Source organism: Branchiostoma belcheri, unplaced genomic scaffold (genome assembly GCF_001625305.1).
Source record: "Branchiostoma belcheri isolate BF01 breed outbred unplaced genomic scaffold, Haploidv18h27 scaffold77, whole genome shotgun sequence".
Classification (NCBI taxonomy): Eukaryota; Metazoa; Chordata; class Leptocardii; order Amphioxiformes; family Branchiostomatidae; genus Branchiostoma; species Branchiostoma belcheri.
Window position 1 is genome coordinate 427,161 of NW_017804431.1, and position 17,627 is coordinate 444,787.

Consider the following 17,627-nt stretch of genomic DNA (forward strand, 5'->3'; position numbering starts at 1 on the left):
CAGTTTGTGATTAATGGCGCTTGACAGCTCTGCAGTTTGGGAATATTTTGTGCGCCAAAGCGAAGATATTAGAGAGGTCAAGCAATTAACTCCATAGGTCAGAAAAAGGTGACCTTGTCACTGTTTGTATTTCCTAACGGTGCACCTGCAGTGAAATGGTAACCTTATACACGTGAGACTGGCAGCATAAAACACAGACTCAACATGCGACTAAATATAAACATACTAAATGATCATATAATTCACAGCTGTATATTGAGAATAAGTTCTAAGAAACGCCGTTCAGACGGGGATTAAAACACAGAATTTATCCATACAATAGAATTTGGCAAGATTCTGGAAATTAGTAGAAATTATCCGAAAACAGAGGATATGGCAGACGAAAAGCAACGGATTATGTAACCACAATGTTTAAAAAGATTTACAAGTAAGAAATTAAACGATCCTTGCCGACAATAAACCAGCGAGATTCAGACGTCAAACAAACGCTATTTAGAACGAAAAGGCTTCAAAACAAACGACCGTCTAGCCTGGTATCCAGTCTTATCGTGATTTGGGTTAGGCTACCGAAGCTCCACGACTCAAGAACTCAGTACATACGTACAGAACGGATAAATTCCGTAAAATGCCAGCATGGGCCTGCCTGTCATAAGCGTCGTGTACGAATTCACAATACCAGCTTCGCCTGTGGTTTGTAAGTTTTTATTTCTGACCGGATTTTTTCATTCGCCCGCGTGCACTAGTTTGGGGGTCTTCAGAGGATGTCATACATAAAATTAAGTCGGTGATGATCCGGCAAACCGGAAGTTTACAGATTAGAACTAACAACATAGAAATAATATAGGCTACGAAATGTTCATAAAGTCATCTAATTAATCCAGGGAATCAGCATCATCACCTCACGTATCATGTTGCCGAAGAACAATATAAATTCTCAAACTCACACAAATAAATACCTAGAGCTAACAAGAGTAAAGAATAAACTTATTCAACAATAATTCAAACCATACTGTTGGATATAATACGGAGATTACTTCCGAACATTTTGAGTGACATCTATCACTCTTCAACAGCATCACCAATGAATTAATAGGACCGCAAGTTAACACGTATCACATGTAAATGTGTTGACTATTAAGTGTTTGTAGTTCTGTCAGTTCATTTAGACCTGCTCATACTAGTAAATCCCCAAAATTGACAAGCGAAAAAGAATGGAAGTACAATTTACGGTAGTATGACAACCTCTTGCAAAAGCATAGCACATGCAACTGATCTACATTGTACATGTATTACAAACGTATACACAACGCGTTTAGAAGCAAACAAACGTGTACATAATGTAAATTATATGATATCATAGATGAGTGCAAAAGCACATCCAATAACATTTCTATTAAGAAAAACAGGAATTACCTACCATATGTTACACACACTACGGAATCTTGAGTCAAATAAAACAGCGAGGACTATTATTAACTTACGTATCATATATAGTCGAACAAGAAATGCCCAGCTACAGTCTGTGGTAGAATCTAAAGCGGATTATCGATTTATGACAGGGCTAGACAAACATTGGTAGAGCCTGCAGTACAGCACATGAGTGGTGGATTATTTCAAAATCGGATGACAGAAAGATTCTAAAGTTTAAGGCACGATGGCTCTTGTTATGTGAAGGAACGTCGCTGGGTACCGCAGTTGATCAGTGGAGAGATGATACTTTGAATTGGCAAATCCCCAAACTTCAGAACATAAAACGTTGAAAAATGAATAACACATGTAGCAATCAATCAGGTGGTCAACGGACAGGGAAACCTTGACGCCTACAGGAACTGGATCGATTGAAGTGACCCGAAATGGTAATTTTGCGGAGTAAAAGAAATCACAAATTATCACATTCATTTTTGTGATAATTTGAGAAGACGAGGCAGCAGGTTTTAAATGAGGTCAACAGCATTTATGCATCATATGGAATAGGCAAAGTCAGATTTTGAACATTTGAATGAGAACGGGCCATATACATATCATCATTTATCACATAACAAAATACTCTATCCTAGCTTCGGCAATAATGCGGCAGCAGTGAGGATTTACTGGGTGAACGTCGTGTTATTTTCTACATAGACAAGAAAGGTCCCCACCTGGCCCTGGTGTTCCGGAATGATTTGTTTGTCCTCGTCTCCTGGTCTCTCTCCGTTCTGGTCCCGCTGGTCCCAATCCCCTTCTCCATGTCACTGCTGGAATGCGTCGTCCTTCGTCTTCTCGTCTCCCCTTCCTTTTGCTGAGCTCGATCCTCGTCGGACAAAGCATAAAAAGCTGCCCTCTGGGTTCGAGTGGTGACGAAAGAATCTCCCAGAATCCGTGCAAGTCTAGCCGCTTTACGGTTGACGGCCGCCCAACATCCAGCCGGCGGGGCCAGTAAAGCCGCGGACGGCAGAGTTTGCGTTATACAGACTAGTGCAAGTCCAATTCAGATGGTTGCTGTCACAAAGTTTGTAGATTGTCAGCTTCACCGTGGCGCGAGTGGCACTGAACGACACGTAAATCCAGAGACGTTTGTCGATGTTCTGGCGTCGGCCCACTCTCTGTGATTCCCTGGGTTTCCCTGTTGTTCTGGCCGGGTTCCTCTCTCGTACAAGGAGTAAGACCGACTACTCCTTGAAATGAACTGTTTCTCGTATCTATTTCGTCATTCCTGGTTCACGCCCATCGCCAAATTTAGTAATGTCCGTGGAAAAAGGGAGAAACCTGATTGGAGGACAGTTGTAGACTTCATTCATCAAATGCAGGACACCCTCTTGACGCGCGGCCGTCATGTCGTGGGAGTTGGCAGGAAATTGGATTAATTTCTCATTTCTCATTCTGATGGTGGGTGACCTTGGGATCAGTTCAGTGAAGTCGAGATGCCAACGTGTCTCTTCCGATGCCACTTTGCCACAAAATAGATATTCCGTGGCGACCATCTCCCCCCTATCTTTCACCAGAACAATTAACACATCACATTTGCGTGCGATTTCGTCAACATTTTCAACTGCAAAACTACAGTGAAATACACAGACAGCTGAGTTGACTTTGATGTCATCACACGATTGACATTAGTGGTCGATTAAGTAACAAGGGGATTGAGTGCAGCTGCAAAGAGGTCGCGAGGGGAATGAGAAACTCAGAAAGCAAAGATTGAAAAACAACCTCTTACTGCGGCCCGCCTCAAAACGCTCACTTGTTTCTTATGTCTTGAGTCTGACTCGAATATTTAGTATAGCCTTTATTCAAAGCAAATACCACACAAAATGAAAACAGCATATCGGATTCCAACTGTCAATATTTACATTTGTCTTCGCTAGTTTCATGACAAGAAAATAATAGAATAAAGATAGACGTTGACTTGTTTATGTGTAGCATGGATGCCAGACCCATAACATGTACACTCTCAGCCCAGAGTTAGCCAGCGTTCCAAACTTAGGGGACTGTGGTATAATTTCCTTGGGGGTATGTGAAAATGAATGACAATACGGAGCCGGTGGTAATCCGGAAGATGGCATCCAGGCTACCGAAGCTCCAAGACTCAAGACCTCAATACATACCGTACAGTGTCGATTCATAAATTCCGCAAAAAGCCAGCGTGCTTGTCGTATATGTCGCTATGTTCTGCCGCAAATTCACAACACCAGCTTTGCCCTTGTATTCCTGTGGTTTAGTAGCATTTTTACTTTTGGCCGGATTTTTATTTTACTCGTCCGCGCGCACTAGTTTGGAGGTCTTCAGAGGATGTCATCCATAAAATGAAGACAGTGTGGCCTAAGTGTACTCTCCGTGGGATCCGACAAAATAACGCGTTAAAAATTCTACAATACGCAGTATCAAAACTACACCCTTGCAACATTCAGTGTTAGAAACCACTGTGCCATATATGCATTGGCAGCGTGAAAGTCTCAAGAAAAGGGAAACAGCGGTCACAAAGGGGTCAAGGAGACGGCAATGGCAGTGCGTTAATTGTATAGCCAGAAGAACATGACCCAGAGTATACAGTAACCGGGCCCCGGGGCCAAGTTGGGGGTAGTACAGTAAGTAGTTCCGAGGTGAACACGAGCATGGAGATCCACCGTTAGATATGTGCAGGAAGGGTATCATGGAGTCGGTAACATCTCAACCTCCTAGAGCCGTAGGTTTTCGTTCAAATTCCATGAAATTCACACGCAAGTACGAAAATTGTGTGAGGATTACAGATGTAACGGGTCACGACCCGGGTCAGAGACCTCCGGACTGTCTTAACTGTGATGATTCCGAGGGTGACAGGAGCCTCCAAAGTTAGTTCAGATAATTGATTGGCGTCTTCTCTTTAGTTCACAATAGACGGGGGCTGAATGGCAGGGGATTTCGGATTAGAAAGTCCCTTTCCAGCCCCGCGGAGTACCAGACCCTAAGTCATAGCCAACTTGGCCCAAAATATTTCAATTTGGATAAAAGCTGTCATGTTTTTGAAGGCTTTCCGCTGGATCATAGCGTGCCAGGTTGTGAGAAAAAAAAGCACGTTCCTTTCGATTAAACTTCACTTAAGGGATTATCTACTAACCTTTCAGGTCAACGTCACCGAGTTCACATTCTTTTGGTGAACCGGGTTCTGACGCTGTGGAACCCTCCCAATATAGCGTTCCAATTTCCTATATCTTTGATACACATAGTTTGTTTATAGGAAGGGATCGACATGTGGGCCAAATCATGTCCGGAATGGGGAGGTAAACTTTCCCCTCTTGCGCCGCCTGCTATTCCGACGGTCTTACAATCATGACATTGTTAGTTATCCGGTTCAACACTACCGAACTACTGACTACCGAAGCTTGGCTGTGAGTAATTACAGGTTACAAACGGTCTCCTTTCGGTGCGAACGGCTGTCATTACAGTAACACCCGGCTTCCATCAAAGCGAGGTACAGTAGTTGCAAGGTCAACTGTGTCCTTGAGGCGTACAGAAGGGATGTGGAACACAACTTTGCGAAAACATGTCAGTCACAATATACAGTTAGCGTACAATCGGCTGGGGGGGGGGGGCTCCTTATACATATACAAACTGTATTGCGGGAGAACATGAGACAGTCAAGCATATTTGTAATTTAAACATTAACTTACGGTATGTATTCGTATGAAATTATGTTTTTTAACATTTTAATCACATGTAACAGATACTAGAGAAATGAAATTGATTTCTGATGCAAAACTCTGGCCTGTTTCTTGATCGCGTCTTATCGTTTGCCATATCATACTTTTCGTTCCCTAAAACCGCTCGACCGGAAGGCGTTTCGAAATATGACCATAACATGTACATAACGAAGCTACCCGCTGAGAGATATACGCGTCGTTTCATCTGTCCCGGACCCATTGTGGTTTTCATCAGATCTATTAGCCTGGATGCGTAATCTCTAATCAGATCATACAAGGGCAGCCATGAACACTCGTCTGGCAAATGGATACTGCCTTGCCCCCGAATGATCTGCTTGGATATTATATAATAGGTGCCATTCGTGTTGTAACGGGACTCCCCGAGTGCCTGAACCACCCCGTTACAGAAGAGATGGCACTCATGCAGTATAGAAGAACAGGCCGCTTGAACGAGCGCAGCGGACCTAGGGGGTTTGCGTATCACTATCAGCGCGCGAAGTGAAGACGAAGTCGCAATGTATACTTGACTTGAAAAGCTTAAGCACCATGTTCCACTTTACCTGAGGATGATTGTTGTACTTCTCCATACCTTATACTTACAGCTTCCACGCATTCACTTAACAAATATGCATTAAGGCAAATGATAGTGGTATTCCTTGTAAGAGAGCAAAGACGGACGATTTATGTCTCCAGCAGTTACCAACATAAAATTGTACCGATTTTCCATTAATTATGCAAATTACGTCTTCATTTACATAATCAATATCTGCCAATGATTTTGTCGCTCTCAATTACAGATATCACAAGTGTTTCATAGCCCTAATATGGAATAAAGCAGATTTATAGAATTTCCACACTAATTATGAAAGTTAGATCCTGATTTGCATAATTGTAGTTTAATTGTGTCAAGCATCACTTAAGCTACCTACATACAAAAAATCATGACGACCCGTCAAATGGTTGTTTAGTTATCCTCTCTCGGAGATTTTTCAAACAAACCATCCTGCATTGAAAGGGCTCACACAGCACATTTTCTGTATCTCTTTGTATTCCCGTCTTAAACAGTGAAAACACAGTGCCACCGAATCTGTTCTGTTCTCCGTGACCTCATTTCCCTTCGCCATAACCTCAGGCCAAAGTTGGCAGTCTGAGCACTCTCAAGGACACAGCTTAGTGGCGCTGTGTACATCGATACTCCCTCAGGTAAACAGGAGTATGTGGCCTTGGTATGGCCAAATCAATGTACTGCCTCACGGGCTGATGTAGGAAATGTATATTTATTTGTGCCCCATGTCCTTATTTTCATGCTTGTGTCAAATACCAGTCTGTACACCTTTAACATTATGATCACTTTTACCTTATCTAAACACGTATCAGCTATAAACAGCAGAGTGGACTGAAATTAACAGCCTGGCCTGTTAAGAAAACAAATGCATTGGGTTAATAACAGAAGGGTACTACCGTACTAGTAGCTTCAAATGGTGCACAAAAGCCGATGTTATGCGAGCCATTACTTATGCAAATTGGATCTTCATTTCATCATCAGCATCATCATCATCGGCGACTGCAAGATCGCTGGTGGACGTACCAACCACCAAGTATCTGATACCAACCCAGAAAAGAACAAGAAACAGTCATGCCTTCAAATATCAGAGTTATCAACCAAGAATTGAGGTATTCAAAAACTCGTATTTCCCCAGAACTATCGTAGACTGGAACTCGTTGCCACCAAGCACAGTTGGGGCATCATCACTAGAAAACTTTAAACAACTCCTGCAATCAAATGTGCAAAGATTGAGTGTAACAAGCCGTTCGGTGTGCTATATAGCTAGCTGCCGCCGTGCCACGTGCCTGCTAAGCTGGTGTGTTACGCCGAAGGGCGGTTATACCGGCTATACCGATACAGAAGATCCCTCCACTGCCCCTTGTGGAGGGATCTGCTTCTCAGTTAGCTGATTGTGCTCATCTCCCAGCAGTTGCTGGACATACTTGAAGTAGGAGGTAGGCTGTCGGCCTCGCCTGCGTCTGCCATGAGAGGGCACGTAGAGGGCGACCGTACAGTCTAACAGGTTCATCCTCAGGCATGGCAGGATGTGTCCCGGAGTTCGGTCGGCCCCTTAAGACAGATCAACATTGATCTAGGACTCAAGGTTAATTTAAAAGGGCAAAAAAGCTGTGCAACAGCCATCAATATATACATTGATATACAAGTTTAAAAGCCAATACGTTTACGAACACACTGTAGAAAATGTTCCCTACCGTACCGCGACATAATTTACATGTATATGCATGTTTATTCATTTGCATGTGGCAGAAAAATGTCTGATAGCGGCATTTCTCATGAAAATAACGTATATGATTAATTTTCCCCTGCTGTCGGTTTTTAAGTACCAAAACGTCTAAAAGAAGCAGAAATCGCCCACAAAACCGGACGGGGAAGGGCCTGTAGCATCCATGGTAGCATACACGGCGACAAAAAAAAAACACGCCTGGTCCATTTTAGCGATGTTTACCATGAAAATAACGTATGTGGCTTATTTCTCCCCTGGTGTGAGTTTTTAGGTCCCGAAACCTCTAAAAAAGCAGAAATGTGCCCACGAAAACGGACGGGCGAGGCGTGGGAAGGGCGCTGTTGACGCCTGCATGACCCCCAAAAGGTCGAAGGTCATGGGGCACGTCCGTTGTGCAATCACCTTTAATAGCCGATTTAGCTTACACTACAACGCGAACCTGTCTATATTAGCAACCGCTAATATTTCTATCTAGTGATTTTTACTCTCCAAAGTGGAGACCTTAGCTTGAGGTGTAGTCGTGGAGACCGTTTAACGCATTCTCCGGTGTCCCTTGATTTGCTATGTAAGGGCTTTTTCAGGGCGACAAAAATGTGTTTACGCCTAGAAAGTGGGGGCTGATGTCATCATCTTTGGGCAGCATGTAACGTTACGTAAACATAACCCAGTGCCAGCCACTGGTTTTGTACATACACATCGTAAAGTGACCGCAGTAACCAGTCAGAACACTAGACTTCTCAATTGCCCAACTCTAACACAATTTCGGTGTTTTGTAACTAGACCTTGGAAAAATAATTGTTAGATTGTATTGGAGTCTACGTCCCGGTGAAGGTTAGACATCCAGGTAATAAGATACGCCAAAAACAGTTACTCAAGCAACTGGATTATGATTTTGGTGATGGAAACATTTGTAATGGTTTGTAATAGTTTACAAAATAAGTGACATGTTCTTCTATCGAGTTTAAATAGAGGCTTACTACTACTACTACTACTACTACTACTACTCATACCCCCCCCCGTCTCCATCCCCATCTCTGTATTATATCAACATGTTTAAGGAGTTTAAATAGTAGTTTGTATGAATAACAAAAAACTTTACAGATGACTTACCAGTTTGGTGCTCCTCCAGCCGAACTTGTGCCTTGAATGTTTAAAAATAAGCCAGCTGGTCACCCATTTGCATGTTGACAGCATGGGGTGATTATCACCTCCGGTTCTATGGACTTGACCGATCCAAATATGTCCAATCTTTCCGGTCCTTGCAGAAAAACAGGTTTGCCGCCAAATTCCGATGTCGTCGCCTCATTCATAACTAGCCTGCAACGCAGCCGTTTTCAGTTCAGTTGTACGTTGGGAATACTAGTAGTACCTAGCGCTGGAAATGCGGGCATATCTAGCCTGGTCCTAACTTAGGGTGACTCTTTAGGACACTTGGCCAAGGAGCTGCCCTGTTTGTGCCTTAAAGACGGTCTGGTATCCAGGCTAACGGAAACCACTACCTGGCACCTCATTAGAACAGTAACTGAGAGAGTTGTAGTTCGTAAACACACACATGGGGACCTAACTTAGGGGTGTCCGTGGTAACATCTCTTTAGCCTGAGTTTAGGGCACTGGGCCAAGGAGCTGTAATGGCCAAGGAGCTGGCCTGTTTAGGCCCTATAAACGGTCTGGTATCCAGGCTAACGGATACCACTGCCAGGCTACCTCATTAGAGGAGTAACTGTGAGTTGTAGTTCGTAAATACATACAGACAGAGGTCGCGTGTCGGGAAGTGGTCTGGAGTGGATCGGTGCCAACTCAGTCATGTGTTTTTTCCTGAGCCCTGGTCTGTATGGAGCTCACAGTGGTGCTTTTGAGATTAGCCCACCTCCTGAACTTGTCAAACAAAATTTAAATCAAATCAAGATGCAGGTTTTTTTTTTTAGCTGCTTGGTGCTACCTTCGCCAAGAATGTCATGTTTTTGGTCTGTGTGATTTTGTGTATTTGTGAACTTTGTGTGAGTTTGATTTTGTGTATTTGGATGAAAAAAAAGAAGCACAATCTCTATATAAGCGAGGTATATATTAATATTTTTATTTATATATTTGTGTATTTTTTTTCCTAAAAGGTGACATCTCTCAGGGGGAGGCCGGTCGCGCCTAACTTCCGGTCAGAGGGATTGTGGGAAGATTTGAGAAATCTTGGCATATCAAACCCGGAGGACAGCCTTCCTGATTTTAGCGCTGACGTCACAGAGGACAGGGAGGAGCACCCAACCGAAGCCCAGGTACTGTTTCTTTATATGATTGATGGTTGGTTATAATTTTTAGGAATTACGAAAGCCAAATTCAAGTATATACGGTATTAGGATGTTATCATGAAAGTTAATCTGTGTTAATAGTCACACGTTTAGAGTTATAACTTTTGATCCAACACAAAGAAGGTCTACTGAGGAAGACCAGAGAGACTGGTTGAAAGCTCTAGGCGAGAGAACTTATTTGTGTTCGATCTAAAGTTTTCAAGATGTTCTTATGCGTAACCAGTTCTCTCGCATTGTTCACGCTTCAGTGTCTGTTAGAAATACATAGTATAAGTCACTTGATTATTACCTTCGCCAAGAAGGTTATGTTTTCCATAGCATGTGTTTGTGTATGTATGTGGTGTAGCACGATAACTCAAGAAGCTTTGTTCACGATAACTCAATCATTGTTCATGTCCACTGTATGATTTTTATGAAAATGTGGCTTATTGCAGCCAGAGGACAGAACAGAAGAAGAGGGGCTGCGGGCAGAAGACGAGGAAACCTTGATCCATGAACTTGAGAAGGACGTCATAACTGACAACGTCACCTCGGAAGAAGTCACTCTAGGAGTGGTGAGTTGTGCCTGCATGTATACTTAATAAGGTATGTACGGAATAGAATACCATTTTGAGGTAATTCATTTCTTACCTTTGCTCAAACAACATTGATACCAGAATTTGTGTTTGGAAGTGCAGAATAGCATTTGCATGAAAAATACAACTTCACACATTCAGAAAAAAAGGGAGGAAGAAGGTGAGAAAGAAAGAGGGCAAGAGATAAAGAGGGCGAAAAATAAAAAGGGATATAAAGAGGGAGAGAAAGAAAGGTAAAGGAAGAAAAAAGTAGAGAAGGCGAAAAACGAAGAAGGAAAGATTTTCTTCCAAACATCACACATACACGTATTTTCACACACACCCATTCTCCCTAGAACTACATGCTAGTGCTTGGCTACCGACCAAAAGAGACGGTGAACACAAAGGGACATACAGATTGAGAGAAGAGAAGAGAAGGGGAAAGAAAGCGAAGTATAACATACATTTTCATAAACATCTATTCTCCCCAGAACTACATGCTAGAGTTCGGCTACCTACCAAAAGACGCGTTGAACAGCACGCAGGCATCAGTGGTGAAAAAGCGCGGGAAGCGGATGGTTGCCGAGGCCGTCCGGAGCGTCCAGAAGAGCTACGGTCTCCTAGCGACGGGGATTTTAAACCCCGCGACGCTGGCGGCCATACGCAAGCCGCGGTGTGGCGTGCCTGATGTACTGGCGAGGTACGCCCTGTCTGGAACCAAGTGGGCCAAGAACGATCTCACGTATAGGTAGGTACATTACGGCTAAGGTGTGGGGTTAGGGTTCAGTGGTTCAGGGTTAGGGTCTAGGGTCCGGGTCTAGGGTCTATTAGGGTCTAGGGTGTAGGGTCTAGGGTCAGGGTCTAGTATTATGGTCTATGGTCTATGGTCTATGGTTTATGGTTTATGGTCTAGGGTCTAGGGTCTAGGGTCTAGGGTCTAGGGTCTAGGGTCTAGGGTCAGGGTCTAGGGTCAGGGTCTAGGGTCTAGGGTCTAGGGTCTAGGGTCCAAGGTCTAGGGTCTAGGGTAAGGGTTAGGGGTTAGGGTAAGGGTTAGCATTAGGCGGCCATACGCAAGCCGCGGTGTGGCGTGCCTGATGTGCTGGCGAGGTACGGTCGGTCTGGCACCAAGTGGAGCAAGAATGATCTCACCTACAGGTAGGTACATTCTAGGAAGCCCATTATTTGTAGTACTAGTTCTTCTTAAAACATGTAGGTCGATACTTTAAGGATCATCCGTTAGGATGATCATTAGTGTTAGGGTTTAGAGTTAGGGTGAGGGTTAGGGTTAAGGACCAAGTGGACCAAGAAAGATCTCACCTACAGGTAAGGAAAGGCTCCCATTCTAGGAAGCCCATCATAGTAATGGATCCTCTGTAAATTTTTCTGACATGTAGGTAGGCATGCTTTCGTCTCCTTACCAGAGTCTATGGGTCGGAATTATGTATATAGCAGCTGTAGTTAAACCAAGATGAAACATTCTTCTTCTCCCCAGACTTGAGTCCCTAACGCCGCACCTGACGGAGACAGAGGTCCGAGAGGCCATCGCGAACGCGTTCCGGGTGTGGTCTGACTACACCCCGCTTACCTTCACATCAGTGGCGTCCGGCAGGGCACACATCGTAATACCAACAGTAACTGTAGTATCAAACATACTTTTTCTGCAGACTGGAGTCCCTAGCGCCGCACTTGACAGAGACGGGGGTCCGGGAGGCCATCGGTGTGGTCAGACTACACCCCGCTTACCTTCACATCAGTGGCGTCTGGCAGGGCCCACATTTTAATGTCTCCAACAGTAACTGTAGTATCAACATACTTTTTCTACAGACTTGAATCCCAAACTCCGCACTTAACAGACACCGAGGCACGGAATGAAAGACCGAACGCTGAACTCAGAGAACGAACCTTAGCATAGTTGTTAGTCTTCTACGGCCCGCAGCTATGAGACTGAGTGAGTGAGTGAGAGTCCTATATATAGCAGCTGTAGTTTATAAACATCAGACATTTTTCTTGTCCCCAGACTTGAGTCCCTAACGCCGCATCTAACAGAGAAAGAAGTCCGAGAGGCCATCGCGAACGCGTTCCGGGTGTGGTCTGACTACACCCCGCTTACCTTCACATCAGTGGCGTCCGGCAGGGCAGATATCATCATCAAGTTCTCCTCAGGGGACCACCAAGACGGATCTCCTTTCGACGGAAGGTAACGTCCCTGTTACATAGGTCTTGGGTTTAATACAGCATTATAACCGTGGAGATAGAACAAAAGGGACCGTAGAACTGGGTAAAATTGTTATTATGTTCTTCAAATTGACAAGAGACCACCAGGACGGGTTTCCTTTTGATGGAAGGTAACGAACGTCACTGTTACTTACGTCTTTGGTTTACTGCAGCATTGGGGATAGGATATTGGAATTTCCTTAAGCTTTTTAACAACCAGTAATGTATGAGGTTGTGTCATTATGTCTCTTACCTTGCTTACGTTTCGGTGTCTATCAGACATCTTTCTCTGGGATCGCCCATCGGTTAACGTGTCATAATATCGCTAAGTAGCTCGGACAGTCGATTTTTCTTATACGGTGAGTTACTGAATCCCCGCTGTGTGAGATTATTTATCTGGAGATTGTGTAAAACACTTAGCAACAAGGTGTTTCCAAAAAGCGCACAATTATGATGCTTACCATACCATGTCCTATAATTACTATGATATAACTATAGATATAATTTTATAATGTTTATCTGTGGTTAAAGCGTTATATGTTTAAGGGAGGCAATTTGTTTTTGTTTCTGTAGCTGTTTCGTTCTGTTACGTAGATTATTTCTTTTTGTAAAATGCAATAAAGAAAAATAAAGGAAAAAAAACACCATGTCCTTTTTTGTTCTCCAGGTTTGACTTCCACAGCGGCCGGGGCCTGAGACTAGCGCACGCGTTCCAGCCTCCTCGCGACTCCAACACGTATTACATAGACGGAGACACGCACTTCGACGCCGACGAGCTGTGGACGCTTAACACCCCAGAAGGTAAACAACAACAACAACAACAATAACAACAATGAATTTTTTCACTTGTAAATAATTAGACAACAACAACAGTAACAACAATAAGAACAATATGTTTAGAGTAAAAAATTATATCCAACACAAAAAGTTCTCTCACCCAGAGCTTTCGACCAGTCACTCTGGTCTTCCTCAGTAGACTGACCCTGAGGCGTGTCACGTGGCTTTTCTGAAGTTTGACGTCAACACTGGGTCAAAGGTATCTGGTCGCCTCACTGGGCCAGTCTACTGAGGAAGACCAGAGTGACTTGTAGAAAACTCTAGGTGAGACAACTTTTTAAAACTCTAAGCAAATAGACATATTGATTGATTGATTGATGTTTGCAGGTACAAACCTGTTCCAAGTGGCAGTTCACGAGTTTGGTCATGCTCTCGGCCTGAGCCACACGCCCGTACCGGGCACCATCATGTTTCCTGCCTACATCTATAAGGACAACCCCTGTATGCACCCAGACGACAAGATGGCTATACAGAGCCTTTACGGTCAGTACTATACGCTATACAGAGCCTTTACGGTCAGTACTTTATGCTATACAGAGCCTTTACGGTCAGTACTGTATGCAATACAAAAGTTACTAGAAAGGTAACATTCACATGCCGGTTACAGAATACGATATGCATCGGACTAAGCAGTATGAAAGATAAGATGATGATGATGGCACGGCATAGCCTAACAGCTACTGCTCTGTTTAGTCTTACTCAAACGCATTCATATATTAGGTAACTCAGCCTGAATTCTTTCTGGTCAGTTGCTACATAATGTTACCCAACACCACAGGGTGTCTGCTACGACACCAGTTACCATAGTAACAGAAGTCTGGTCCAAGTCATTGACCTTATTTGTTTGGAACGGAAGAAGACGTCTTGGATCTGTGTCACAATAGAATATGTACAGAATCCGTGATAAATTCACACTGGTGAACGAAACAAATTTTAAATACCTAAAAAAAACTGTTTTTTTTTTTTGTTTTGGCTGCTCAGGTCAGGACGAGAAGCCTGACCCGATCATCCCCGAGTGCAGCCCGCTGCCCGACCGCTGCCGACGCCCCGAGTTCGACGCCGTCTTCCAGTTCCGGGGGGAGCTCTTCTTCTTAAAGGTGCGGAATTAAGATTTCTTCGATACGAAACGATAAGAAACGAGTAGAGTATAGTAGATTCTTCGACCATGTAGGAGATCTACAATCGCAATTCGAGTTGATCTTCTTTTGATGGTTATCTTTGGCTTTCTTGGGTTATTCGTTGTCCTGTAGCTGTACACCACTGGATGTCTTTCCATGTATTTTTTCTAGTCTTGCTATATCATCTTTTCGTGGATTCTTTCTTTTAACATGACCTTAATGCAATATCAAGACGTTAAAGATCAGCTGTTTTCATTTGTGATGAACTTGCGGTTTTGTCCACTCATATCTTCCCCATTTGTTCCATGAATTTTGTCGTTTTTTCCCATTTTCCTTTCTCAAATCATTAATCAGGGTTATTTCTGATGTCCCTTCTCCACCCAGGATGTGTACTTTTTCCGCATCAACCAGCGGAACAACCGCGTGTCGGGACCGGACCCGATCACGCACTTCTGGTCCGGGCTGCCCAACAAGGTGGACGCGGCGTACGAGCGGATCCACGACGGAAAACTCATCTTCTTCAGCGGTGAGTTCTTAAGCTAAATTCTTCATCATTATTTCACGAGAAGATAAACACGAAAACAGTAGAACAGTAGATAGTTCCCTTTAGAAGTTGCGTTTTCTTAGAATTTTTGTCAGGAAAAAACATAAACAGGATCTAGGAAAGTTTAGAGGAGTTAGGTTGTATATATTCACAATACTTATATTCTTAGGTCAATGCCTGTATTGCTTATGACCAACAAGTACTAAGATTGTAATGTAATGTTTACAAGATGTGTTTCCTTCCTTTGATACAAGAACAGCTGCAGAGTACTGTAGGTCATTATCATCATCATCATATTCTGATAGTGAGAATTCGATGTGGTATGTAAAGATACATGACAAATCAAACTCACAAAGACAAAGATATCTTTGTACTTTCTTTTACGGAACGTATCATCTAAGAAAGACTTGAACTGTATTTCAGGTAACCTGTTCTGGTTGTTTAAGGGAGTATCTTCTAAGAATGACCTGAACTGTTTTTCAGGTAATCTGTTCTGGTTGTTTGAGGGCGTCCTGCCCGAGCCCGGCTACCCCCAGCCCATCTCGCGGTTCGGCCTGCCTGTGGACTCCGTGGACGCCGCGCTGCCCTGGCGACCTTCAGGGAAAACGTACTTCTTCAAGGTGAGTATTATCACGTGTACACCGTGTGATTTTTGTGATGTGATCACGTGTATGCTGCGTGATTTGTTGGTATGCTCATCTGCCCTGTGGACTCCGTGGACGCCGCGCTGCCCTGGCGACCTTCCGGGAAAACTTACTTCTTCAAGGTGAGTATTATCACGTGTATGTTGCGTGATTTGTTGGTTATCATCACGTGTGTGCTGCGTGAATTTGTTGTATTATCACGCGCGTGTTTTGTAACTTTTTTGTGTACCCTGTGTGATTTTGTGGTATGATCTCGTGTATTCTGCGGGATGTTTTGCATTTTCATGTGTCTACAGCATATTATTACGTATACACTTCCTCGTATAATCACTTGTGCTGTGTCTTAATGAGTTAAGCTTCTTCTCTCGTCTTTGTAATGTTGAAAATGATAATCTCCAACCAGATCTTAGGGTGACAAAAGACAGTACCAAATTGGCCAGGCAGTTGGGTGGCGTATAGACCCTCTCAGGCGAATGGATACTGCCTGGCCAATTTTATACTGTCTTTTGCCACACTAGGCAATGTAAATGTAGAAAATGTATAACAACAGCTATAATAATGACTTTTCTAGGACGAGTATTACTGGCGGTATGATGAGCAGAAAGGCGAGATCGACCCCGGGTTCCCGCGCCCCATCACCGTGTGGAGAGGGCTGCCCACGCACATAGACGCCGCGTTCGAGGCAACGGAGGACGGTGTGCTATTTTTTTGTTTTATCTACCCCAGCCTGAAGAACATATTTTTTTTTTGTTATGAAGTACTGTGACCATAGCACAGTGAGGAGAAAGCACTCAACTTAGAAGAATATCTCTGTAAGTACGTAAGGACGTAAATGAGAACAGTACAGATCTCAGATGCAATTTTGTAATCTTAACCCCTCAGACCGGTGTAATGGCCAAGTGGGTAGAGTGCCCGCCTTGCATTTGGTAGGTCGTGGGTTCGATCCCCGGCTGAGTCATACCAAGGACATTATGGTCATACCAAAGAGTATGGCAGTTGAACACACACCACTACCAGTGGACTAGCCCCCTTCTGTAGTGATTGCACTGTGTGGCCAATTGCAAGGGCTATAGAAACGGAGATGGGTGCCGCCATATGCGACCATGGCCATGCTTAAGGTTGCGGGGAGGACTGTAACTAACTTTTTTTTAAAACCTACCCCACAGGGCACGTCTATGTTTTCAAGGGCCAGCACTACTGGAAGTACAGCGAGACCCGTTACCGCGTGGTCAGGGGCTATCCTCGCGAGACTTCGGACGGCTGGATGGGATGTTAGTGACGTCACCGTTATCGCGTGGTCAGGGGCTATCCTTGCGAGACTTCGGACGTGACGTCATCGCGCATAGCATCATGGGACTGTAAGCTGAAAATGATTTCGCTTATTCGTTTTTTCACGTTTTAATGTTCATTCCAGTCTTCGTTATTTCCAAGTTAAGCATAATCTAGATTTGATTTTAGAACTATTTTATATTAGATTCATGCAGAATTTTATATTGTATAAGCTTATCATTCACTTCTTCCTTTTCATTCCTTTGTATTTTCAACATTTCTGTGTGTACTGTGCCGTTGATTTTTTTATTAGTAAATGTTGTGGATGTATGTAAATGTGAAGTTCTTTTTTTGTTGCTTTTTTTTTGATGTTTTAAAGCCATTGAGGCATAGAGCTAGATAGGCGCTGTTATAGATGAAAAGTTTGACGCAACTGCCTGAGCTTTCCTGCGAACTGCTTGTTTTGATCGACGGTCGGGATGGATATTTTGCGGCGGAAAGCAGCACTCAAACCCGCAGTGCAGTTCATTTCAATGTCCCCAGAGGGCGCTGTGGTGGGTCTGACTTATTAGCACATCTGTGGTTGTCAGGTTGGGATGATGCTTCAATCCATCCCGCCGTAGCCTGGATGCCAGGCCATTCCCAGGGCCTACACAGGCCAGCTCCTCGTCTCCAGGGCCTACATGCGAGCCTTTTTTAGGGG

General features: G+C 43.8%; 2 protein-coding genes across 2 annotated transcripts in view; one reads left to right on the forward strand and one right to left on the reverse strand.

Moving 5' to 3' along the window:
• LOC109485597 (72 kDa type IV collagenase-like) overlaps positions 1–8,655 on the reverse strand; it is a 29,704-nt gene extending 21,049 nt beyond the window's left edge. The window contains exon 1 of the mRNA XM_019789278.1: positions 8,555–8,655. The gene's annotated coding sequence lies outside the window, so the exon portion shown is untranslated. The remainder of the gene's footprint in view (positions 1–8,554) is intronic.
• Positions 8,656–10,182: 1,527 nt separating this feature from the next.
• LOC109485606 (matrix metalloproteinase-24-like) lies at positions 10,183–17,239 on the forward strand. The gene is made up of 10 exons (XM_019789292.1): positions 10,183–10,298; positions 10,790–11,046; positions 12,316–12,495; positions 13,180–13,313; positions 13,677–13,832; positions 14,331–14,446; positions 14,852–14,993; positions 15,495–15,631; positions 16,227–16,350; positions 16,822–17,239. Exons 2-10 carry the CDS (start codon positions 10,796–10,798, stop codon positions 16,929–16,931), a joined length of 1,350 nt encoding a protein of 449 aa, XP_019644851.1. The 5' UTR covers positions 10,183–10,298; positions 10,790–10,795; the 3' UTR covers positions 16,932–17,239.
• The last annotated feature ends 388 nt before the right edge of the window (positions 17,240–17,627 follow it).

Excerpts from the sequence above, each read along its gene's own strand:
- LOC109485606 (XM_019789292.1), top strand. The coding sequence starts at position 10,796 with ATGCTAGAGTTCGGCTACCTACCAAAAGACGCGTTGAACAGCACGCAG. Across the intron at positions 14,447-14,851 it reads GGGAGCTCTTCTTCTTAAAG|GATGTGTACTTTTTCCGCAT; the intron begins GTGCGGAATTAA and ends TTCTCCACCCAG. Across the intron at positions 15,632-16,226 it reads GGAAAACGTACTTCTTCAAG|GACGAGTATTACTGGCGGTA; the intron begins GTGAGTATTATC and ends TGACTTTTCTAG.